General features: G+C 39.0%; 1 protein-coding gene across 1 annotated transcript in view; it reads left to right on the top strand.

Moving 5' to 3' along the window:
* LOC126263661 (anoctamin-8) overlaps positions 1-26,650 on the top strand; it is a 179,159-nt gene that overhangs the window by 4,671 nt on the left and 147,838 nt on the right. The window contains exons 2-4 of the mRNA XM_049960770.1: positions 4,376-4,461; positions 6,598-6,758; positions 18,469-18,704. Of these exons, the coding sequence (XP_049816727.1) occupies positions 4,376-4,461; positions 6,598-6,758; positions 18,469-18,704 (483 nt within the window). The remainder of the gene's footprint in view (positions 1-4,375; positions 4,462-6,597; positions 6,759-18,468; positions 18,705-26,650) is intronic.

Here is a 26,650-nt window from a genome sequence, read left to right on the forward strand (position 1 = left end):
ATAATTTTTCTTCAAAAGTAACAAACTTTTGAAAATTAAGTCGTAAGTATTTGCCCTCTTCTCAAATTTTCAGGTTGTCATTCATGAATCTTCTACTGAATAGTAACATTTCTGCACTAGTTTCTCATATATGACTTTTTTTTTTTTCGGGTTTCTGAATTTATGCTGAGCAATTAGCTTCCTTCCATTTTTTTTAATAAATTTTCATACCTATATAATGTGGAGTCTGAGCATAAAGTTTTAAATGGTGGGTGAGCAGGATAAAATTAATTTGATTTCTGGTGTTGTAATCATGTTGAAAATGATTTGCTATGAATAAATCAGGGTTACTGTGTACAAATACAGGGCTATTACAAATGATTGAAGCAATTTCATAAATTCACTGTAGCTCCATTCATTGACATATGGTTACGATACACTACAGATACGTAGAAAAACTCATAAAGTTTTGTTCGGCTGAAGCCGCACTTCAGGTTTCTGCCGCCAGAGCGCAGTGAGACAAAATGGTGACAGGAACCGAGAAAGCGTATGTTGTGCTTGAAATGCACTCACATCATTCAGTCATAACAGTGCAACGACACTTCAGGACGAAGTTCAACAAAGATCCACCAACTGCTAACTCCATTCGGCGATGGTATGCGCAGTTTAAAGGTTCTGGATGACTCTGTAAGGGGAAAACCGATGGATCGGTTGTGGTGGAGATCATGATCAGCAATTCATGTCATGGCCTCCACGCTCTCCCGACTTAACCCCATGCGATTTCTTTCTGTGGGGTTATGTGAAAGATTCAGTGTTTAAACCTCCTCTACCAAGAAACGTGCCAGAACTGCGAGCTCGCATCAACGATGCTTTCGAACTCATTGATGGGGACATGCTGTGCCGAGTGTGGGAGGAACTTGATTATCGGCTTGATGTCTGCCGAATCACTAAAGGGGCACATATCGAACATTTGTGAATGCCTAAAAAAACTTTTTGAGTTTTTGTATGTGTGTGCAAAGCATTGTGAAAATATCTCAAATAATAAAGTTATTGTAGAGCTGTAAAATCGCTTCAATCATTTGTAATAACCCTGTATAATCAGCCATTAGATGTATACTGAGGGAACACTTAATATACTTAGATTTTTTGGGAATGGAAAGCATCATTTTTTCCTGCCCTAAATTGTGTATTTTTCTAATGGTTTTTCAGAAGTTTTAATATTCGACACATATGGTTTCAGTTACCCAAATATAAAATTCTATACCTTATTACAGACTCAAAGTAGCTGTGACATATTACTTTTCTTACGCCCATACTGGCAGCATTTTACAGTATTCTCCTTGCAAATGCTAGACAATTTTATTTAAATGCAGGGTACTGTATTGTGAGCCCCATGATAAATTTTTATCCAGCTGCATTCCTAGGAATTCACACAGCTAGCTATCTGCAAGTCCTGGTTTCTGTGACTGACTTGAATATTGTTTAATTTTGCTGCGTTAACTGAGTCTTGTCCATGTTTAATTTTAACCCATCTAAATCAAACCAGGTATCTAATTTTTTTTAAGTATTTAATACAATTTGAGGAATTTGGTCAGTACTTTTACTTTAGTGATACAGATGTGTCATTTGCAAATAAAACTGAGTGACAGTACAATATTGAATGGTAGATCATTTATGTAAAACAAAGACAGAATGGGACCCAAGATAGAACCTTGGGGTACTCCATACGAAATGATTTTTCATTTTGAAATATAAGTTCCTCTCTCTGATGATATAACCACTCTTTGTCTTCGGTTGGATAGATAGGACTTAAACCATTCTAACACTGTGCCCCTAATTCCATACTTTTCCAGTTTACAGAGTAGCAAGGAGTGGTTCACACTATCAAAGGTCTTTGGTAGGTCACAAAAAAATCCTGTGCACACAGTGAGTTAATTTTATCTGTAAAATGTTTTATAGCAGATATTGTGGTTTTGGCTTTTTGAAATACATACTGATTTTTTTGAGATCATTTTAAATTTTCCTATTAAATTTTGAATTTGTATGGTGACTAGCTTTTCAAATATTTTGATAGTGATGGAAGAAGAGAGATTGGGCGATAGTTTCCCATACATTCTTTTGTGCCTTTTGTGAATAGTGGCTTAACTACTGCGTACTTCAGTATGTCTGCCACTATGCACACTGGATACTGTTTGTTCACATATCCCCAACATGAACTTGTCTCTGAAAGAATTGCAAATCATCGCAGGCAGTCCTGGGGAAAGAATTGCAAATCATCGCAGGCAGTCCTGGGGATTTCTGCAAATGCTGGAAGCCTGCTTCACTCCGCAAGTGTAATTCCTCAAGAGAGTTGACCTTGGTAGTGTAGATCAGGTTTTGGACATGACTCCACACACAGAAGTCCATGGGACTTAAATCCGGAGATCTTGGAGGCCATGGCACAGGCCTCCCTCTACCTATCCAATGTTGACCGTAAGTCTGAGTTAGAATCGAGTGCACTCATAAATGCAAATGTGCTGGAGCACTGTCATGCCTGAAACACACGTTCAGGCATTGGTTCAATGGGACATCATCATGTACATCTGGATGTACAGTCTGCAGAAGCTGTATATTGCTGTCCAGTTAGTTTCTGTGGTAGGAAGTGTCTGAGCAGTCCTGCCCAAACATTCAATGGATAACGCTGCTCGTGTTGCGATATGAGTGTTGCATTAGGATTGACATTGGCCCAAATCTGACAGTTATCACATTTAAAAATACCAGCTTCATCCGTGAACAGACTACTGCTTAAAAACAGGGGATTCAGGGTACACTGTCGTTGCACCCATTGGCAGAAATTCTTTCTAGGAGGAAAGTCTGCATTGCTGAGCTTGCACTTGCTGGAGATAAGGATAGAGTACTTGCCAATGCAAAATTTGCCACACATTGCTACGACTCATGACACACACTTCGTTAGCAATCCTCCTTGTTTAAGTTATCAGACATTTGTGTACAATGTATAACAGCTTTCCTCAACATTAGGTTTTTTGAGCAAGGTGCTATTGTTTTTGGTAACTCCATAAACAGAGCACAGCGATCAGAAAGTCTTAAATCTAAACAAAACTTACAACCTTGTCGTACCTGGTGTGTGAAACTCTTGGTTTCTCTAAAGCACTGATGTAACTGGCTAAATGCATGCCTGTCAAACTGCCTGTGGAGAGGAAAAGCTTCTTCATTGGAGAGGAAAGCTTCTTCATACGGTTGTACATCCTCAAGGGCACTGCTATTTGCTTTGCAATACATGAAGTGTATGTCAGTGTACTCGTCATTGGTGTAACTTCTGTCCATGGTGCCTTTATGTTTGTAACTTATTGTGAGACCGATACAGTGCAGTTCACGGAGGGTGAAAGGGAAGTAGTTGTGCATGGTTAACGAATAGGTAATTGATCACAAGCCTTGAGTTACCTTCAGAAATATTGTGATATCCAAGGGTGTTTACAGTTGGTTCTCAACTCAAATTAATGTGATACCTCAGCAACGGTTGAATTATGGACCCATGTTTATTGGAGCTTTTTAGCTTCTTCGTACTGTGCTTTCCATGTATGAAGTATTTACCATCACTACTGAAACACCCTGTATAGTGGAAACTGGAAGTTAAACAAATTGTCAGATGAATACTAGGCTGGAGATACATAGACACGCGTGTTTGATTTCAGCACTGAAACATTTTGCTTCACTTTGTTTGGCAGTTCATCCCCCAATCCCGCACATCATTGCGAGTTGATACAGGGATTAATAATAATGATGATGATGATGATCACATTAAAGGCAAAGTAGCCGAATCATTCATACAATAATGCAAAAATCAATGTTCAGCATGCAAGCTGAAGCACACTTTGCAGATATTTGTGCCAGAATGTTGTTATGGATTGGTGCATCAAGTGGTATAGGTCCCCATGCTACTGGAATTGCCCTGCCACCCCTTTCTTATGTAGATATAACTCCAGTAAACTGACTGCAAATGGAAGATCTCTCCTGCGTGCATGCGAGAGCTGAAAAATTTTTCATGTAGGTCATATTTTGAAAAATTATATCATTTGTAAAACATACTCTTGTAATTTACTATAAACTGATAAATAATTGCTGTTTAACCAGGGCTCAAATAAGTTTTTGTCAGGTTTATCAGTTCCCTGTTTTGAAGCTATCCAGATTTTAGTTTCTACCTAAATAGGCTATATCACATAAATGAGTTGCTGCAAGTCCTCACAAGTTTTACTATGCAATTTTTCCCCCAGATAAATATCAAAGGATCATCCTGCCATTTTGTTTATGATTCCATAATTTGATTGATTTTAATAATTCTGATATTATTATTATAATTATTATTATTATTATTATTATCTTCATTATTATATTCTAGCATCTTTACTCTTGCGGAGGAAGATACCATGTACAGGTCATTTGATGACACCACGCCGATTATGGATTCAGACAATACCTACACAGGTAAGAAATAGAAAATAAGTGTCACCAAAACTTTTTTTCTTGTTGCTCACCAACTCAAACTGTGTCCTATGGGTCAATTTATGAGGGTTGGAATAGTGACAACTATTTATTCACAACCAATACAAAAGAGTTACATGTTTGCACCTGTTGTTGTCATTCAAAGTAGTCACCAGCATTGTGTAGAACCCATTGCCAGTGATGTGAAAGGCGTAATATACTATTAGCAAAGCGTGTTCTGTTGATGGTGCAAATGGAGCAGTCTACTGCCTGTCGAATCTGTGGAACAGTTCTGAAGTGAATGCCACGAAGTGGTTTCTTCATCTTTCGAATCAAATCAAAGTCACAAGGACGTAAGTCCAGGGAGTATGGTGGCTGGTGCAGTACTTCCTAGTCCCATCAACCGAACAGAGCAGCCACAGCTTGCACTGTATGCCCTTGTGCATTGTCATGCAAAATGATGGGTGGATTGCGCAGAAAGTGTCGCCGCTTCTTTCGCAAAGCTAGTCGCAGGTGATGCTCCAAAAATGAACAGTAATACTGTGCATTGACGGTCTGCCGTGGAGGAATGTAAAGCATTAGGATAACACCATGACAGTCGTACATGAGAATTGCCATAACTTTCTCCATACTGGAGCTCTGTGATGTACTTTCAACTTTCGCATTGACCCATAATGACGCCATTCGTTGGATTAGCGTTTTAGTTTTGGCTCGTTCAATGTGGCCCATGTCTCATCTAGTGTTACAATACGGCGTAAGAAATCCTCTCCTTCGCACTCATAGCACTCCAAGTGCGTCAGAGCAGGGTCATAATGCATCCATTTCTGCATTTTCATCAGTTCCTGCAGAACCCATTGTTTGCAATTTTTCGCATGCCAAGGCACTCCTTCAGGATGCAAGGTGTTCCTTCAGTATGCACTAATCTGGTTTCATGGGCAGGCTCACAAATTGTATGGCGTCAATCACTGTCCACTAATGTGGCAACAGCATGCACTCCTTCTTCTTCTTCTTCTTCTTCTTCTTCAGAGACACTAGGACCACCTGCCCGATGCATGTCTGCCACAGTTTGCTGACCTTCGTTGAAGCCACTCAGTGTGCCACTGTTCTGTACGGCAATGCTGAGGCCCTGCACGCCCCTTGAAGACCTTAATGACACTGTCATGCTGTACGACCTCTGGAACATTCAATCTTGATCCAACTCCATTGTTCCTGTTTCGAAAACATAGTGACACCGTTACATTAGACCGCTCACTCACAAGTGACTGTGTTTCCCTCGATCGTGCGCACCCCTGTGACATGGGACGGGCGAATCCATTTGCTCGAGGTAAGGTAGGTATGTCAACAAAGTGTGCTATCAGCGACAATAGTAGATTCCATTGCATAGTGTCTCCACAGCAGTGTTCCCACTATTTGGGTTCCAACCTACATATAATAGTGTATGTTGGTAATGCTGCTCATGACAGTGTTCTTTAGTAATCTTAAGACTTTTTCGTTCCCCTCAAATTAAAAGGAAGGTGTGTTAATGATTGTTGTCTGTGGATGAATCTTTATATACTTTTTAAAATCATTTTTAGATATGGATCGCTCTACTGTTGCTATTATTACTGTGGAATCTTTGGACTGAAGCTGAGGACTATTTCAACCTTATAAATTTCAAATACTGTTACCAAAATATCCAAATAGAATAATCGAAAAGTCCACTATTCCTCACAGTAGTGTGGAAATACGTTGGAGTTCTATTCAGTCTGTTAACCCCGTATCTATCTTTGTATGTCACTGAAGAAGTGTTCCTTGTATATGACTTGAAATTCCGTATGGACTTCCTGTCCAGTCCCTCCACTGACGGGTCTCATTTTAACATTTTATTAGTAATTCACTACCTTGTAACTGAAACTGACAATTTATGATATTAGCATAATTTGAGGATGATGTGTTGTGAGAATTAGGCATTTGTTATAAACCAGAATTCCTCTGAATTAATACTTACTTGTTACAGTTAGCCCTTAAAATGCAATTCATGCTTCCTCTAGTATAAATTATTCTAAACTGTCATGTGACAATTTCGAGGATGTATGAATTAATTACTCTTGTTAGGTCTTTCATAAGTGGTGACTATTTTTTGTGATTATTTGTTTTTAGGAATGTGATGTAGTGCTGATGTTCCCACCTGGGGCTCAGGATTTTACATTAATGTGGCTCTTATCTCGTCTGCGTGCTGGAACTCCTGGTTTAGTGGTGCATGTCCGACACCATGCATCTTCTGACAGTTATGGCTTTTATCTTACTGCTCCTTTCCCTGTGTAAGTAGTACCACCTCTCTCTCTGTTATATAACTTCTTAAGTGAAGCTCATGCAGTGTTCTTTCTTTATGCAGCTGTTAGGTAAAGTGATAGGTGCCCTATTCTTCTCCAGTTGTCAGGTGAAGATATATATAGAGTGCAACGTGCCTTGCCCATTATTCAAACTTCTCAGGTGAAACTAATCTTCTAATTTTTTGACATAGAATTTGGAGGGTGTTGAACTGATACGAAATGCAATGAAACACATTTTCTCTTGTGGCTTCACACTATTTTTTATTTCATAGCAGTACAACAATGTTTGGTACTTAAGACATACGCATTAATTTGTAGGATTGGGAGGGGGGGGGTTTATATAAGAGTGGAATAATATATTTTTATGAAAGTTTAAGACAACTAGAGAGGAAAAGGCACTTTTTTAATGTAGTAAATTAGGTGCAATGTGCAGTGCTAGCATTTGTTACAAGTGTTAAAGGGCAGCTGACTCCTATTAAGAAAAAATGTTGCAGGTACATAGAATAATATAACAAAGATTATGAGTGTGAAAATGACTGTGGGGTTACCGATGATATCACCTAGAAAGAAATGGTAATTATCTCCAATGAAAGAATATTTGTCAAATTCAAGGTTGGTGGAGAGATACAAGGCAAGGGTACAAATCTGGAAAATACTGAGCAGTTGTAACTGATTGATTTCAAATAAATGTGTGATGAACTAGGTAACAAAGGAAAGAGCAGGCAAAAGAAGCCAAAACTACTGTAGAATTTAGTTGCAGAAAAATGTGAAATGAATGAAGGAAGAGACAAAATAAACTGCAAAAAAATTAATTAATCTAGAAAGACAATGAGCTTCTAGCAGCAGACATCAACACACATTTACAACAAGCCATCAGCTGATTTGTTTGGCTATGCTTCAAAAGAGTTTGTACCCTGGCCATCAGAAGCACTGAAAATTTCTCTTTGCTGTAGTGTGGCGATCTTTGACTGTTTTGGTCTGACAAATAGAAAAACTTAACTAAGTTACCAATTAAGCTTGGCTGCTAGACCTATATTTGTAATGACCGTACTTGAGTCATTTCATTATATGTTTGGATTGTTCTGCCTGTAATTAATTAAAGTCACAGGAACAAAGGTTTCAAACAGAAAAAGAATGATAGGTAAGGTGAGAGAAGTGGAAAAGTTGATATGGTGATAACAATGTTGTGACAAAAGAACAGAAATAAAAAAAAATTACATTTAAACCAATTAATTGAATAAGAATAATAATCAAAGCTATTTTGATGAACATTTAAAAATAAAAAAATTTAAAGTACCCAACAAGATTCAAACCCATGACAAGTGTGTGAAGGCCATACCCTATCCATTACACCACACAACCAGCTAGCTATAAAATACTACTTTTTTAATGCTGAGGAGCATCACAAAAAAATTCTGAAATTTTTTTGACCGTTACTCACAGACAATAGTCCACCAGAGTGAAAGGCTCCAGGGTGCCGTAACATAGGATCTTAACCAACATCATGGTATAGGTGGTTTCAAAAAGTCAATCCCACCACTGGAGACATTTCCTTGTCGGACATCTGCACTGCAAGGTTGATGCATGCATGGTATTGAATATACTGCAATCCAGGACACAATCATGCCGACCTCATGCAGTTAAATAGTGATGGCAAGGAACAGCGCACCGATGGAGATGCGCACAGACTGCCTCGCGGGCATGGTTGAAGCACCGAGAAAATAGATCCGCGAGCTACTCTTTAACCGAAATGCTAGAGGACACTTTCATATGAGGTCCAGAATCTTTTCTATAAGGACTCTCCAGCAGTGGGCGGCACATCACAGCATGTCATTTGCTGTATAATCAAAAGTTCTGAGACTGGGCACACAAATTCATTTTGCCACATTCTTTCCCAAACAGCAACAGCACCCAATTGTCGGTTGCTGCCTCTGCACCTCTTCATAACTGATCGGAAGACAGGACAGAAGTTTCTAGTAGCACATTATCGTCTGCTGCCATACATTGCCAACACATCTTGACAACAGCATCACTGGCCTATCTGCTTGACACAGCATTATGGTGCATAATGCCAAACTTATCCAGTCAGTAGGCAGTGGATGCACCAAGCTGCTAGAGCAGTTCCCAGATATGACATGACTGCCCAAGCACAGTTATGTCGCAGCACTTTGCACTACATTAACACCACCATTGGCCTACCAATTTTGTGTAAGCTAAGAAGCCTTCCTCCAGATCGTTTTGGTATTGCAAAGCAGAATTCAGTGTGGTGCCCTTCAAACAGTCTGTGGTTGTCACATCTACTATTGTTGCCAAAAAAGTATGTCATGTGGCACCCTTGCGGAGATTACCACACCTTAACGTTAGAACGGTGCCAGATCATTATCCAGTACTCCTATTTATAGACTAGAATTACGCATTACAGAGCACAACTGTATTCAGTGTGCTGGACTGTGCCAAGACCTGTTGTTGTTGTGGTCTTCAGTGCTGAGACTGGTTTGATGCAGCTCTCCATGCTACTCTATCCTGTGCAAGCTTCTTCATCTCCAAGTACCTACTGCAACCTACATCCTCCTGAATCTGCGTAGTGTATTCATCTCTTGGTCTCCCTCTACAATTTTTGCCCTCCACGCTGCCCTCCAATACTAAATTGGCGATCCCTTGATGCCTCAGAACATGTCCTACCAACCGATCCCTTCAAGACCTAGATGAAACAAATTCCTTTGGTTGAAGAGGACGTACCGAAGACAACTAGTATTACACCATTTGGCCTCTTAGAGAGTCAGTTCATGTTGTCCAGCTTACGGAATGCTGCACAGACTTGCCAGAGGTTTAGAGACTTGTGCTACAAGGTTTGTCATATTGCATTTCATACCTTGCAGATATCCTTGTTTTATCAGCCACGGCAGAGGAACACCAACAGCACTTAACTGAAATCCTTGGATGCCTGATCAAATACAGTGTTGTATTAAACACTGCCAGGTGTGTTTGTGGCCAACCAGAGATCACTTTTTTAGACCACCTGATCTCATCAGTAGGATCGCTACTGCATCCAGAAAAAGCAGAAACAGTGTTGAAGATTCCACAGCCAGAAACTGCAAAAGAATTGTGCCGTTACCTGGGATTTCTCAGTTTTTACTGGCATCGTGTAGCCCATTTAGCGGGGATCAAAGAACCTCTAACCACACCATTGGCTGGCCCTAAAGTTAAGGGGAAAATACCAGTGCTGTGGATGGCCACTATGAACACTGCTTTAGAGACAGCCAAGCAAAGCAGAGCTAACGTGACACACCTTGCAAAGTCCACTTGAGAAGTGCATCTCCCACTGGTGTTGAGTGCAAGTCAGATGGCAATTGGCACAGCATTACAATAATACGTAGATGGTGTGTGGCAGACACCCACATTTCCCCTGCACAGGTTCTCTCTGTCACAACAAAAATGGAGCACATACAATCATGAACTATTTGCAGTTTATGAATCTGTTAAACATTTCCACACACATTTGGAGGCAAGAGAATTTGCAGTTTACGCAGATCACAAACCATATGTCTATGTCTTCAGGCAGAACAACGATAAATGATCACCATGAGAACACAATCATTTGGAATTTATTGCTCAATTCAGCAATCAGATGTGCCACATATCAGAAATGGACAACATAGTAGCCAACTGCTCATCCGTCATAAACAGTACAACGGACTCAGTGAATTTTACTCAACCCACCAAAGCACAAGAGTTGCACCAGGAGCTTCAGGATTGTGTGAAAGATACTTCCTCCAACCTTCGGTTGAAACTGATTGATGTTCCTGTCACAAATGTTCAACTATATGGCAAAGTCTCAAATGGAAGATCTTGTCCATTATTATCTTCCTCATTCTGTAGACATGCTTTTGAGAGCCAGCAAAGCTTATGTCACCCTGGCTTTATGTCAGCAGCTAAACTGATCACTAACCATTTTGTATATCCCATTATGCGGAAAGATTGTAGAACCTGGACTCGTGCATTTGTTCAGTGGCAGTTTAGTAAAGTATCTTCCCACATGCATGTAACTGTGGTAGATTTCCCAGACACAACTGTAAGATTAGCACATATGTATATCTATGAAATAGGACCATTACCACCCATAAATGGCCAACAGTATCAATAAACAGCAACTGACCACTTTACCCTCCAGCCAGAAGCTATACTAGTAGACAGTATGTCAGTGGAAACACTAGCCTCCACCTTTGTTTTGCACTGGATAGCCCCATTCGGCTGTCCATTACACAACACAATGGGGTGTGGCCAACAATTTGAATCTGAACTATTTGCCCAGCTAAAGTTCTGCAGTGGTGTACATCACAAGACGACACACTATCATACAGGAAGTGGTGGAATGATTGAGCACTGGCACCAGTCATTAAAAGTCGCACTAATGTATCGCGAATCAAATTGAAGAACATCTATACCATTGGTCTTGCTTGGTCTGCAAAACACTTGCAAACCCCATCAGGACGCTTCTCTGGCCAAGTTAACTTATGAAGAAGTAGCATGACTGGCGAGTTCATTGGTCCACACATGGTCATGATGGAGGACACCAATCAAACAGACTTCATTTCTCAGCTGAGAGAACAGATGACGCAAATCCGACCATGTCCATCATCGAGACCTGGAACATCACAAAATAATGTGCACCACAGGTTACAGACATGCACTCATGTGATGTTACACAGATACGGAGTGAAACGAGCACTGAAACCTCCATGTGTGGACTCTCATTATGTTATTGGCAAAAGTGGGAAAATAATAGACATTTCAATTAATAGCAAATGCCACAGTCTGCACCTTGAGTGCAACAGTCTACACTGGAAGCAGAAGCTCAGCCAGAGTGCCGAACATGTTCACCTTTAGGAGATGAATGTTTAGTTCCACTGGTACACAAGTAAAAGTGAACTATTAGTTCATTCCATGGGGAGGGGAGAGGGGTCAAGTGTGGAAGGTTAAAAAGGAAAGGCAGTCACTAAGGCCCTAGGATGAGAGGGACCCACCTGTAGTGAGGATGAGGATTCTATCCCTCTTTCCTCCATAGGAAAGGAACTGATAGTTCTGCTTTCACTTTCATGAGTATGTATCACTATTAGTAAACATTTTGCCTCCTGGATGTAAGTACTTACTAGCACTTCAGTGTCATTATTATCATTGTTAATTCCTTGACTGAATTTTCCGTTGATACTAAAGTGAACATTACAATGGTGGAAATAAATATCAGTGGCTAAATGAAATGTATGTTAAAAACAAAAGAATTCAGCATTGTAGTGAAACTGATGGTAAAAAGATGACCTTTAATGATAGCTGAATCTGTGTTAAATAAGGTTGGCATGTAAATTCAAAAACTGATTTTAATAGGAGAATGTAATTTCATCCTCCTTATCTCAGAAAAAAAAATCATTAGACAAGATGTGTTAATAAATTGTGGGAACAAATGCTCATTGCAGTTACAGTGGCTAAAAAAGAAGTCAGTGAAACACAGTATAATTTGACTAAACAACTTCAAGGCATAAAATTAGTGGCTTAATACACAGCAGGCCAATAAGTGAAATTACAGAGATAATAAATTGCAGTATTAAGGGATATTTAAGTAGGTCATTAGCAGTCTTAATGTATTCAGATGCATTTTTAAGTAATAGGTGTCTGGGGTTAGACAATTTGCAATATTAGGTTCCAAGATGTTGTGTAAAACACTAACTTATATTCACCAAATCGCAAAAGTAAAAGAGAATGAGTCACATTGATGGTCTTTGAATACTGCTTCATCTTGATATAAATTTTGAAAATATGACATGTATAGATAAAAAAAACATACTCGTCAAGTGGCAACAGAAGAAGGAAAAAAAAAAATTTTGAAAATGCATGAGCTTTTGCATCCAACTTATCTTCCTTGTGACAGGAGGGTTGAAGGGTAAGGAAGAGGGTGAAGGAAATGGACTGGCGAGGCTTAGGAAATGGGAAAAGTTGCAGAAAAGTTGCGTGGAACCTCGGGTCACAGGGCTGAAATAAATTTTGGGTATTTAAATGAAAAATGTAATTGTTGAGGCCACAGTATCAAGTTAATTATATATTATTGTAATTAGGATGTGTAGCATCCGAGTGATGTGAGCAACTGAGCTTAATCTAGTGGAATACCTTGCTAAAGGGAAACAAAAGTTTTAATACAAAATTATATAAACATTAACACAGTGTTGCATCCAAATTTATTGATTTAATCATAAAATATTAAAATGTTGTGAATGGTTAATGACATTGACAGTAGCTTTTTTTGTTGCTGAAAAGCAAATCTATTATTCAAAATAATTTAATATTTTATAATAAAACTGTACACCCTGATGTCAGATGTGTTTCCAATACTTTTGATGAGACTGAAAAGACAAGATATGAGTGCACTTTTAGAATATCATGTGCATTTGTTCATTTCTCTGCCGTTACCTCCAGTATTCTTCCAGACTTACACTGTGAAGTGCCTCGCAGACATTACTTCCCATTGTACTGGTTACTAGGATTTCTTCTAATTCCATTTGCGTATCGAGTACAAAAGAAAGAGTGTTTTAAACACTTATACACACACTTGTAATTAACTTAAACAAGTTGCCATTGTAGCATATTCGTAAATTCTCTCCTCTATGCATTTTGAACCTGTTTTAGTTTCTGTAAAAAATGCGAAATTGGCAATTTTAGTGAAATAGTGCAAAATTGGTGGTTTTTGTGAAATGTCACAAAACTTGGTAGCTATTTTTCTGTATAAAAATCTGATGATGGCCATTAACTAATATCAGTAACTTGTTACCTGTTCAGTGTTGAAATAGGATTGTTTACTTCTTTTTTTCTTGAAGGCTGAGGTTTGTGTATAATCTTAAAATGATAGTTCATTTCTGATTTATTGAATTTTGATGTGATGTCAAAGAAACTATCCTATAATTTTTAAGGAAATATATTTCAGCCTTGAGCAAACATGATTCTCTCTTATTTATTACCAGAACATGTTTCAATGAAGTTTCACCATTGTCAGTAGATTCGTTTATTTTCTTAGTATCACATACTAATGTTAATGTGGCTAGCGGCTGAAATTTGTACTACAACTGATATTTTGCTCCATTGCATAATTTTTTTGTTGATTTCGCTTTTTCATACCTCTACAGGGTATATAAACTGTGCTTCCAATTCTCTATAATCGTATATTGTGTTTGGGGTATAAGTGCAGGTATTTTTACTGATGACTGAGGACAATGTATTGAACAACACTACATCATTATTTACTTCATTTACAGTCAAATAATTAGAGTGATTAAGAGTAGAATGATTTTAGGCTGGTTAGTGTCTCCATGTGTATGTGGCAAGAGCAAGCTATTAATGCTTATTTTCCCCTGGACAGCAGGTCAGGTGTTGAAGTGTGGAAGCATGGACACCAAAAGGTTAGTCTGTACTGACTGGTGTAGTGTAGTCCACTTGGTGGTGCTGTTACAACCATGCAGAAAATGCCTGGTAGTAAATTATTGTAAATTATGTGGCGTGTATGGAAAGACTGTTAGAAGCAGAAAGGAAAAAAAATAAAACTAACACACTGAAGTGGCTAAAGGATAAAGTCCAAGTATGGATATTTATCTAAATGTGGTCTGGGGGCCCAGTACATGCTGTGACCTGCTTAGGGAATGTGTGAATCAACTCTCCGCTACCTCTGAGAATGATTGTAAATAGTTGATTGTTTGAACTTTGTTGTTTGGATGCAGTGAATTTTCATTTGTGCAAACTTGATTTGCGGCGTGCAATTTATCGAGAGGTATGTATTTAACCATTTCCTCGATCTTCTGACTTAATTCTGCATTGCAATTCATTTTACTGACATGTTAACCTGGTTTCCATATCTCTATCTGCATTTCGTAATTACCGTTCTGCCATTTTGGGGAATCACAGTGTGGTCCAAATACGGGCTACCACAAAGGGTCTAACTAGGGACCAGTTTGCATTCATATAACTTTAGTTGAAAGATACACTACCTTATTTCAGAATGCCATATATAAACCTAAATATCAATCTTAAGGACAGAAGGTAGACTGGAACCCTTTGAAGATGGCTGAAGCCATCTTTGCTGTGAAAGCAGTGAAAATGGGAACTCAACAAATGGCATTTGTTTTAGCTGAAAGGAATGGCATTAATGCACGTTTCACCACTAACAAAGCTGGTAGAAGCTGGGCAGACCTGTTTCTGAATCATCATTCGTCTCACCTATCAATTCATAAGCCCTGTGAAACTTCTTTCAAGAGCATTGGGTTTCAACAAAGAAAATGTCACACCTTTTTACAAACCGTTAGAAGAGACTTGACAATAAACGACACTGCCAACCATATTGCATGAGTCACGTAATACGTAACACCCCTTTTATTTCGTGAAGAGTTTCAGGTATCGAAACGAGGTTGTCAGCAAACGATAGTCAACTAAGATGCTTGTACTTAGGTATGTAATAAAGAATATTAACCCTTCTGTCAATTGATATGTTGAATTAAGTTACTGTTGTTGTGGTCTTCAGCCCTGAGACTGGTTTAATGCAGCTCTCCATGCTACTCTATCCTGTGCAAGTTTCTTCATCTCCCAGTACCTACTGCAGCCTACATCCTTCTGAATCTGCTTAGTGTATTCATCTCTTGGTCTCCCTCTATGATTTTTACCCTCCACGCTGCCCTCCAGTACCAAATTGGTGATCCCTTGATGCCTCAGAACATATCCTACCAACCGATCCCTCCTTCTAGTCAAGTTGTGCCACAAACTCTTAGTTATGTGATCTACCCATCTAATCTTCAGCATTCTTCTGTAGCACCACATTTCGAAAGCTTCTATTCTCTTCTTGTCTAAACTATTTATCGTCCATGTTTCACTTCCATACATGGCTACACTCCATACAAATACTTTCAGAAATAACTTCCTGACACTTAAATCTATACTCGATGTTAACAAATTTCTCTTCTTTAGAAACTCTTTCCTTGCCATTGCCAGTCTACATTTTATATCCTCTCTACTTCGACCATCATCAGTTATTTTGCTCCCAAAATAGCAAAACTCCTTTACTACTTTAAGTGTCTCATTTCCTAATCTAATTCCCTCAGCATCACCCGAGTTAACTCGACTACATTCCATTATCCTCGTTTTGCTTTTGTTGATGTTCATCTTATATCCTCATTTCAAGACACTGTCAATTCCGTTCAACTGTTCTTCCAAGTCCTTTGCTGTCTCTGACAGAATTACAACGTCATCGGCGAACCTCAAAGTTTTTATTTCTTCTCCATGGATTTTAATACCTACTCCGAATTTTTCTTTTGTTTCCTTTACTGCTTGCTCAATATACAGTTTGAATAACATCGGGGAGAGGCTACAACCCTGTCTCACTCCCTTCCCAACCGCTGCTTCCCTTTCATGTTCCTCGACTCTTATAACTGCCATCTGGTTTCTGTACAAATTGTGAATAGCCTCTCGCTCCCTGTATTTTACTCCTGCCACCTTTAGAATTTGAAAGAGTATTCCAGTCAACATTGTCAAAAGCTTTCTCTAAGTCTACAAATGCTAGAAATGTAGGTTTGCCTTTCCTTAATCTTTCTTCTAAGATAAGCCTCAAGTGTTCCAATATTTCTACGGAATCCAAACTGATCTTCCCCAAGGTTGGCTTCTACTAGTTTTTCCATTCGTCTGTAAAGAATTCGCGTTAGTATTTTGCAGCTGTGGCTTATTAAACTGATTGTTCGGTAATTTTCACATCTGTCAACACCTGCTTTCTTTGGGATTGGAATTATTATATTCTTCTTGAAGTATGAAGGTATTTCACCTGTCTCATACATCTTGCTCACCAGATGGTAGAGTTTTGTCAGGACAAGTATAAATAAGAAAACTGCCGAATGTGGCAGTAAAGTTTTGCAAATACGTAAAGCACCATGGTGCCTATTCGGTCTGCTTATATCAGCCAATTACAGAAGAGGCTATGTGACTTCACACTAACATCAGCCATCACATATAATTGATGGAAGAATTTAAATAATTTTGCGCAGATAGTACGGCTGACCCCTTCAAAGCCTGGTTTACCACCAGAGGGAACAACAGTGAACAAGAATTCCATCTTGTGTAAACAGTAGGTTTTACAATTGCCATTTGAGAGACAGGTGAAAGTACGTTGAATGATATGCCTTTGCTTACTGTGGCGATTCATGGCACATTGTCCCTGCTTTGATGTTATCAATACAGAAAGCTTTTGTATTCTATCTTATTCATTTCCGTTATTGACATGAGTTGCATGAGCAATGGACTGGAATCAGTAGAATGCATATCGCTGATAGAAGAATGTCAGGATCATAGGTGCTTCTAGATTCAGAGAGACCTGCAAGACAAAAATTGAAGAAAAAGAAATATTTGAGAACATGTACCTGCTACGCTGATTAAAATTAAAAATATATGGAAGGTGTAGTCAACCTCATTGCTTACATTCACAGTAGCTGTAATTACATGGCTGTTGTTTCACTGTTGTATTATAGATTTTTGATGATATCAAAAAAGGTTTGTCAAGTAGCATGGGTGACAGGTCTTATGTGTACTATATTGCACATTTTGTTAACCATATTTTATTAACATTATTACATTTCTTATACATGCTTTAATAAAAGCCTTGAAGTGCTTCCCATGTCACTGCAGACACCAGAACCTATCTGAGACATTGCAGCTATTGACATGCAAAACCAACAATGATGTAAATATCTCCAGTTGCTAATAACCAGAGTGTAAATGCTAGCCTTCTTTCAGTTATGTTTGTCATCAGCAATTAGTGTTCTGCTTTTAAATTTCCTCCACAATCATACTGAGAAACCAGCTAAAAGCATGAATCAACATATGTACAAAGTTTTGGAATAATTCTAATAATAGCTGGAGATGCAATGTACTACCTCCATACATTTCACATGTACATACAATTTCAGACACCTAAATTCTTCTCTTCATACACCATTTTGCTTATTGCACTTGCCACGGGAAATGATCCTCTTAGAATATCAAAGTTTTCCATTGTGCCTCAAACTATATAGTGTTGTATGCTGTGTGCCAATCGTTAGTGCAAAAAAATAAATAAATAAAAAGTGCAGCACTCACAATCTGCTCCCATTCTCTCATGATCTGATCTGTTCTCTCCAGTGTAATAGTGAACACTGGCAAATTTTCTGCCAGTACTCATTTGCTTGTGTTCACTTCCATTTGTTCTGGTGTAAAACCTATACTCCAATTAAAATTAATTTGTGAATGATGTTTCAGTTGTTTGAAGACAGGCGCCAAGTACTATCCAGTCGTAGTTCTTTCTCTTGTGCCAAGTGCTCGTTACATCGCCCATTTTATAGGAACATGTGAAGAGTGGCTGACTGCATGCAAGCAACATTCTCCGCTGCCACTGCAGTCTGTTAGTCACAAAGTAATTTTAATTGGAGTATAGCACACTGTTTCATTCTGTGCATTTTGCCAAGTCCAATTTTCAGAAAGGGACTATATTAAACTTAACATAGAAATGGATCTGTCTGCCTATAAGAGTACCATATCATATATGGAAACAGAGATGCTTACAGAACATCATGCACATTCTTTGGCACAACAAAACTGGAAATTGTAGAAAACTGCAATGCTGTTCTGAAATGATGTTAATCTTTTTTAGTTTGTTGAAGGCAGCAGAGGAACTTCATCTTCCAAAAACACTGAAATCAGAATTTGGAGGTGGGCTAAAGGAATTTGTGCAGCAAGAGGCAGCTTGTTTTGAAGGGACGGACAATGAATCCACTTTCTTCACAACGCAAGAGAGGCAGTGGCTGGTTCTGCACCTGCTTCAGACATTGAGGGCAGCTCCTGGTGATCAACTTGGAGGGCTCAAGTTGATTGAGGGACAGGCAATAGGTTAGTATATAATGCTAGAAAACTAGTTTTATCACTTTGTTGCTTGTTTTTAAATTTAATTGGTTCTACGGGTTAACATGCCATGGTATATACACACTGAAGAGCCAAAGAAACTGGTACACCTGCCTAATATCATGTAGGACCCCCGTGAGCATGCAGAAGTGCCGCAACATGACATGGCATGGACTTGACTGATGTCTGAAGTAGTGCTGGAGGGAACTGACACCATGAATCCTGCAGGGCTGTCCATAAATCCATAAGAGTATGAGGGGGTGGAGATCTCTTCTGAACAGCATGTCGCAAGGCATCCCATATATGCTCAGTAATGTTAATGTCTGGGGAGTTTGGTGGCCATCAGAAGTGTTTAAACTCAGAATAGTGTTCCTGGAGTCACTCTATAGCAGTTCTGGATGGGTGGGGTGTCACATTGTCCTGCTGGAATTGCCCAAGTCTGTCTGAATGCACAGTGGATATGAACAGATGCAGGTGATCAGACAGAGGTGACATGACGTATCAGGGGTCCCATATCATTCCAACTGCTTATGCCCCACAGCATTACAGAGCCTCTATGAGCTTGAACAGTTGCCTGCAGGCATGCAGGGTCCATGGATTCGCAAGGTTGTCACCATACCCATACATACACATTCACTCGATATAATTTGAAATGAGACGTGTTCGACCGAGGAACATGTTTCCAGTCATCAACAGTCCAATGCCAGTGTTGATGGGCCAGGCAAGGTGTAAAGCTTTGTGTCATGCAGTCATCAAGAGTACACAAGAGGGCCTTCATCTCTGAAAGCCCATATTGATGTTTTGTTGTTGGTTTGCATGCTGACACTTGTTGATGCCCCAGCATTGAAATCTGCAGCAATTTGCGAAAGGGTTTCACTTCCGTCATGTTGAATGACACACTTCAGTCGTCGTCAGTTCCATCCTTGCAGGATCTTTTTCCGGCCGCAGCAGTGTCGGAGATTTGGTGTTTTACCGGATGCCTGTTATTCACAGTACACTCGTGAAGTGGTCGTATGGGAAAATCCCCACTTCATCGCTACCCTAGAGATGCTGTGTCCCATCACTCATGCACTGTCTATAACACCACATTCAAACTCACTTAAATCTTGATAACCTGCCATTGTAGCAGCAGTAACCAGTCTAACAACAGCGCCAGACACTTGTGGTCTTATATAGGTGTTGCTGGTCGCAACGCCATGTTCTGTCTGTTTACATATCTCTGTATTTGAATACACATGCCTATACCAGTTTCTTTGGCACTTTAGCGTAGTTTGTTGCATAGAGGCTATAGGAATCCTCCCCACTGGAAGAGGTTTGCTAATTTATAAGAGATCAACCTTTCAGGAAAATAAAGCAATAAAATTGACAGTAATATAATATGAATGGGAAATATGAGGCAACTACAGAGGTGGATACATATGCAATTTTAAACTGCAGAAGAGATGTGATACATGAATCAGAGATTAAAAAACTGGACACTCATAGGAGATTATAATAAATATTTTTTGAAATGAAGTTTGTCTCGAGCAGTTTTGCTATGTGACAGACAATGTAAATTTTTAACGTAACCATTAAAACTTAATTAATACTATAAGAGCAAACAAATTACACACACACACACACACACACACACACACACACAGTTTTCTTACGCATTACCTAAGTTTCTTTAGTTGAAAAAACGGACGTGGAGGAGGTGAGAAATGCACTGTTGAACTATGCTCTCAGATAGAGCAGAAACTTGATTCGTTTAGCTAGTAGTGTATATCCAGGTTCCAAGCTCATAATCAGTGCAATAGTAAAAAGAAGATATGTAAGTGATATATATGTCTGCAAAATAAACTGTGCCATAAAAGAACAGTGTGATAGACTTGGAGCAGTGTTCATAGATCCAAATAAATTCCTAAATGAAAACTGCCGAGGAAAGGAAGGACTGCACCTAAATAAACTGGGACCTTTAACATTAAGCAGAATGTTTACAGACATTAGCAAAATAATAAAAAACGATGGAAACTAAAATGGCTTGATGGGGGTAAAAATGTGGATAAACCAGTAAAAAAAAATCCAACAATAAGTATTCTTCTAAAAACTGAGGAAGAGCAAAATATAGACCTGAAAAATCAGTTTTTTAAACATCCAAGGTTCAAACGACAAGGAATGACTTCTCAGCAGAGAATAAATTTGAATTATTGTATTTAAGTGAACATTGGACCAGTGAAGATGAAATTTCAGCTTCTAAGTTCGAAAATTATAGTTTATCAAACAGTAATTGCAGAGTAGTTCACAAGAGAGGTTGTGTAGCAATCAATGTTGGTACATCAATCAATTGCACCACTGGTAACTTAGATCTAAACTATGTGTGTGAAGAACTGAATTTTCAAGCCACTAGTATAGTCATAAGTAGCATGCAGCTAATAGTAGTATCATTGTACAGGCCTCCCAGTGGTTATGTGCACTTACTGAGAAAAGCTTTACCAACCATGACATTATAATAGGTGGTGATCTTAATTCTGAATTTGACATGTCGACTGACAAGCGCAGGATTAGTGATTTGAAAAACCTACTATGACAGTTCAATCTATAGTGTGTTAGCTATAAACCTACTAGGAAACAAGTGTGCTTAGACAATATATTTGTTAATTTTAAATGCATCCAAGCTCAGTGGAATGTAACAGTGTTTCTCTTTTCTGACCACAAATCAGTGTCCTTATTATATGCTAACAGGCCAGCTCAGTTAGTCTTAGTGGTGACATGGCCAATTCAAAAATGATCACTAGGCCAATGACCAATGGAAAAATTGACAAGTTCACGAAAACCGTTGCAGGTAGAGATAAGTTCTGCCAGAGAAATGATGGTAATCTTTGTCTATCAAATACTGAGTCAGCTAAGATAAATTTTGAATATTTCTTTAACTCATTTCTGCAAATATTTAATAAAGTATTCCCGTTAGGAAATGTAAAGTGACAGACAAAGGTTGTAAAAAGAAGGTGTCAAAAAAGAAAAGTGCTGTCTGATATGAAAGATGGTGTAATGATGCTGTCAGATATATATAATACCACCAAATCTGAAAATGCAAAATCTTTGTAAGTAAGATGGAGGTATGATTATAAAAAAGCAGTTACTGAAGTGAAAAAGTCACACAATGCACACCACAATAAATGCATTGCTGCTTGGAATCTCATAAATGGTGTTTGCAAAGAATCACATAAGGTCAAAATCAGTATCTCTCCATAAGAGTTTAATGATTACTTTATTAAAGGAAGTAAGCAGTGGCATCAGTAAACGTGATAAAAGTCCATCAGAACTCTTAGGAAAAAATTATCATGCGACGTCCTACAATAATATTCTCACTTTCTCTGTGGTTACTCCTAGAACTGTATTAAAAACAGTAAGGAACTTTGTCATCAGATAGTGCTGGTATTTATGACATGTCTTGCATTTGCTGAAGCAAGTAATTGATTTCATTGTTTGTCCACTGACTCACTGCATAAATAAATGTTTATCAGAGGCATACTTTCTAACAGGCATACTTTGTAGAGGAGCTGAAATTATCTATGGTCGTTCCTGTGTATAAAAAGGGTGACAAAAAGAACCCTGCAAGTTTGAGACAAATATCAGTAGTTATAGTTGTGGCAAAAGTAATAGAATAGAATAAATCATTTACCATCAGTTGTCTTCATATTTTGAAAAACTTGGAATATAATGTCGCACAGTATAGATTTAGAAAAAAATCGTCAATAGTAGATGCAAGAGACTATGTAATTAAATATGTTCTTAAACTGTTTGTGGAGAATGGATTTGCTCATGCCACTTTCTGTGACGTGAGTAAAGCATTTGACTGTGTAGGGCATGACACGCTTCTACAGAAACTCCATTTTTATGGCATCAGGGACATCAGCCTAAAACGACTAAAGTCTTCAGAATGGGATTTGCACTCTGCAGCGGAGTGTGTGCTGATATGAAACTTCCTGGCAGATTAAAACTGACTGGAACTCGGGACCTTTGCCTTTCACGGGCAGGAGAGCTTCTGTAAAGTTTGGAAGGTAGGAGACAAGGTACTGGCAGAAGTAAAGCTGTGAGGACAGGACGTGAGTCGTGCTTGGGTAGCTCATTTGGTAGAGCACTTGCCAGTAAAAGGCAAAGATCCCGAGCTCGAGTCTCAGTCCAGCACACAGTTTTAATCTGCCAGGAAGTTTTACTAAAGTCTTATCTCTAAAACTGGAGGCAGGTTGTGCGTACTGGCAAAGAAAAGTCTACCAAGAAATAAACAAAGGTGGGAGTTCCGCTGGGATACGTGTTAGGACCATTTTTGTTTTGGTAATGATCAACCTTTTTACAGTGCTATTTGTAGATGACATTACCTTCCTAAACTAAAACAATGATCTAAATAAGTTAAAAGATTCTGCAGACAGTACACTTGCCCCAACAGACAATATACTTGCCCCAACATCATATTGTTTCAGGTCAAATGTATTTGTCCTGAACTAGAATAAAACACACAAAATGGAATTTAGTCTAAAGGACAAAATTACTTTTAATGATCCCTGTTATATAAAGTTCTTGGGGTTATACTTAAATGGTAAATTGTCCTGTGAGCAATGCGTAAAATACATTACTGTTAAATTATCCAGAGTAATTTGATTATTAAGATGTCTTATGAAGTGTCTACCAGAAACTTATGTTAGAATATCTTATTTTGCACTATTTCAAAGTTCTTTGTCAAATGGACTTGCACTCTGGGTAAACTCAAGTCATGTTCAAGACATTACTTCTGCAGAAGAAAGTAATCAGAGTCATTACATGTACTCAGCGTAAAGCACATTGTAAGCCCTTGTCCTTTGATTGTAAAATAATGACTGTTATAAATCTGTATATATATACCGAGTGTTAACATATACAAAAAGAATCTACATGAAGTAAAATGTGACCATGAATGTTATTTCTACAACATGAGAAATACCAACTCCATACATACGATATACCATAGATTATCAAAGTCAATCAATAACTATGAGCTAGTGGGCTAGATCACGTAACTAATGAGAAGGTATTGAATAGAATTGGAGAGAAGAGAAATTTGTGGACCAACTTGACTAGAAGAAGGGATCGGTTGGTAGGGCGTATTGTGAGGCATCAAGGGATCACCAATTTAGTATTGGAGGGCAGCGTGGAGGGTAAAAATCGTAGAGGGAGACCCAGAGATGAATACACTAAACAGATTCGGAAGGATGTAAGTTGCAGTAGGTACTGGGAGATGAACCACCTTGCACAGGATAGAGTAGCATGGAGAGCTGCATCAAACCAGTCTCTGGACTGAAGACCACGACAACAACAGTGGGCCACAAACTATTTAATAAGCTTCTGCAGATGGTAAAAGACCTTTCAGAGCATGAATTTAGGAAAACATTAAATAAATGGCTTGTTGCCAACCTCTTCTATGAATTAAAATAATTTTTTTACTGCATCAAGGAATTGTAAGCTAATAGCTGACACAGCCAAACAGTTCTAATTATCTTACCTTATCACAGAAGGAAAAGATATCAGATGGGAATTGCCTTGTGAATCAACTTGTGCACTAATGAAAAACTTATGCACCTAAGGTTAACAGAATACTTCATGATTTTAATAGCGAATTACATTTGTATGTACAATCCATCATCCTTAAAATCAGTGGGCCCTTGAAAGAACTGGATCTTATGTTTTATATCAGCAATGTCAGTATCAACAGCTTACTTGCAGCTATAGTTTAAAGTACACAAAATACGACACATAAATGGAAAACGTGATTGAGAACCTAATATGCAAACTTGACTGAGTGCAGTGTATGTGTAATATTCAGTGAAAGAGTAAATCACTGAAATCATGTGGCTCCCTTTTTGGATAAGGTCACTGTGACAATACATACAAGCTGTCACTGTTGCTGTGCTGCATAGCCCAATCTCTAGTTTCCATTTTTATGGGGTGAGTAAATTAGCTAGTACTAGAACTCTGTGAGGGCAGGTTTTATTCTGAATAAGGAATATCCTCTCACTCCTCTATCCCATTGTGTGGGTGATGTAAAAGTCTTTCACATCCCTGAACTGTATGTTTAGGTATGCCTGTAGAAATACTGTTGTATGATAATGCCGCAGCTTGGCCTTTCATTGTCGAGAAAATTGTTCAATCATCTTGGGCCCTGTCATCCACCTAACATTACGTACATCCATACACAAATTTCTCTGTTTTACAAATGTTTTTATTTTTCCACAAGTAATAGAGTAAATTTAAATGTAATAGCACACTAGTATCTAAACTAATGTGTGTAGATAACATACTTAGTGTTGAGATTTAAAGATGGCTACTAACTAAATAACTGCTCAGAATTTTTTTCTGTGTTGCATTGTTACTGGAATAATTGATTAAGGTCACTGCTTAGTTAACAAAAAGATGATGAAGATAGGAGGAACAGGATGGGTGGTGGAAAATAAGTTGTAGTTAAATTATCTAGAAGGAACTGGGGAATAGAAAATGTAACAGATGAACAGATATTTATTTGCATGTATAAAAGAAAATCAAATTTTAAAAAATACATAAAGTAGGAACAGTAATCTTCTGTAGTAGGAACCTTTCTTGTTGCATCATCATAATATCTCATGTATTCCTTTTCTAGTTTTGTGGATGGCGTTATTGATCCACAACACAACAGTTTCACTTCGACCTTATGCCCAGTGTAGTGTAGCAGCTTGACGTGGCATTGAATCAACAAGTCATTAGAAGTCCTCTTCAGAAATATCAAGCCATGCTGCCTCTATAGCTATCCATAATTGTGGACATATTGCTGGTGCAGGATTTCCCGATTATGTCTCATAAATGTTTGATGGTGGCCAAATCATTTGCTTGAACTGTCCAGAATGTTTTTCAAACCAATCGTGAACAATTGGGGCCCCTGTTCCCCCCATCAGGTCCGGCGGTAAGAATAGGCTCGAGGTTTTTCTGCCTGTCATAAGAGGTGACTAAAAGGAGTTTCACAGGTTTCTGCCTTCATGTGATCGTCCCCTGTTGGGTTTGACCTTCATTCTTCAAAATTTTCGCAAAGAGCGAGCCAATTGGGGAAGAGCACCTTACATGGTGCATCATGTCCATCGTGCCTTGAGATCTTTAGCCCGCTTCCATCGCCACATTTCAGTCCCGCTCATTCTCCATCTCTTGGGCTAGGACACCTTTTCTGGGTGCATTTTCCACTATGCAGTGTCGGTTTCTGCATTAATGATGACTATGGACTTCTTTGCATCTGATATCCAGCACGGTAGCCAGTCCATTGTGGTGGGGCCGCCATGTACCCTGTTGGTTGTAGCCCCCTGACCACATAGGGACTCTCTGCTGATGCTTGTGCTGTTAACTCCCCACATATGCCAAGGGGTAGATGCCCATTCCCCTGGGGCATCAAGACTCCCAGCAATGACCATCATGCCAGGTGGCCTTTGCTGTGGCTGGGTGGCACCTGTGGGGAGGGCCCCTGGTCGGAGTGGGTAGTATCGGGGCGGATGACACGCGATGAAGCATAGTCCATCATCTCTTGCTGGTGGTGAAACACCAGCATTCTCTAAGCGTTCAAGAGCTCAATTCATCACACAGGAGTATGACCCCAAATCGTTCCCCTCCCTGAGCATGCCATGGGAGAAATATCAGGCTAAGGATGGTAGCATATTTTATTCGCTCCAGAACCTTGTATGTTCGAGAGCTGATGGGGAATCTTTCATTCCATGGAGCCTCAGTTTTTTGTGGAGCATTTGGAGGACAAGTTTGGGGAGGTGGAGGGCTAGTCCAAAATGCGCTCTGGGTCAATCTTGATAAAAACAGCATCTTCTGCCCAGTCACGGACGTTACTCGCTTGTGACAAGCTGGGGGATGTTTCTGCGACCATCACGCCCCATAAGAGCTTAAATATGCTCCAG

The sequence above is a fragment of the Schistocerca nitens genome, chromosome 6 (genome assembly GCF_023898315.1).
Source record: "Schistocerca nitens isolate TAMUIC-IGC-003100 chromosome 6, iqSchNite1.1, whole genome shotgun sequence".
Classification (NCBI taxonomy): Eukaryota; Metazoa; Arthropoda; class Insecta; order Orthoptera; family Acrididae; genus Schistocerca; species Schistocerca nitens.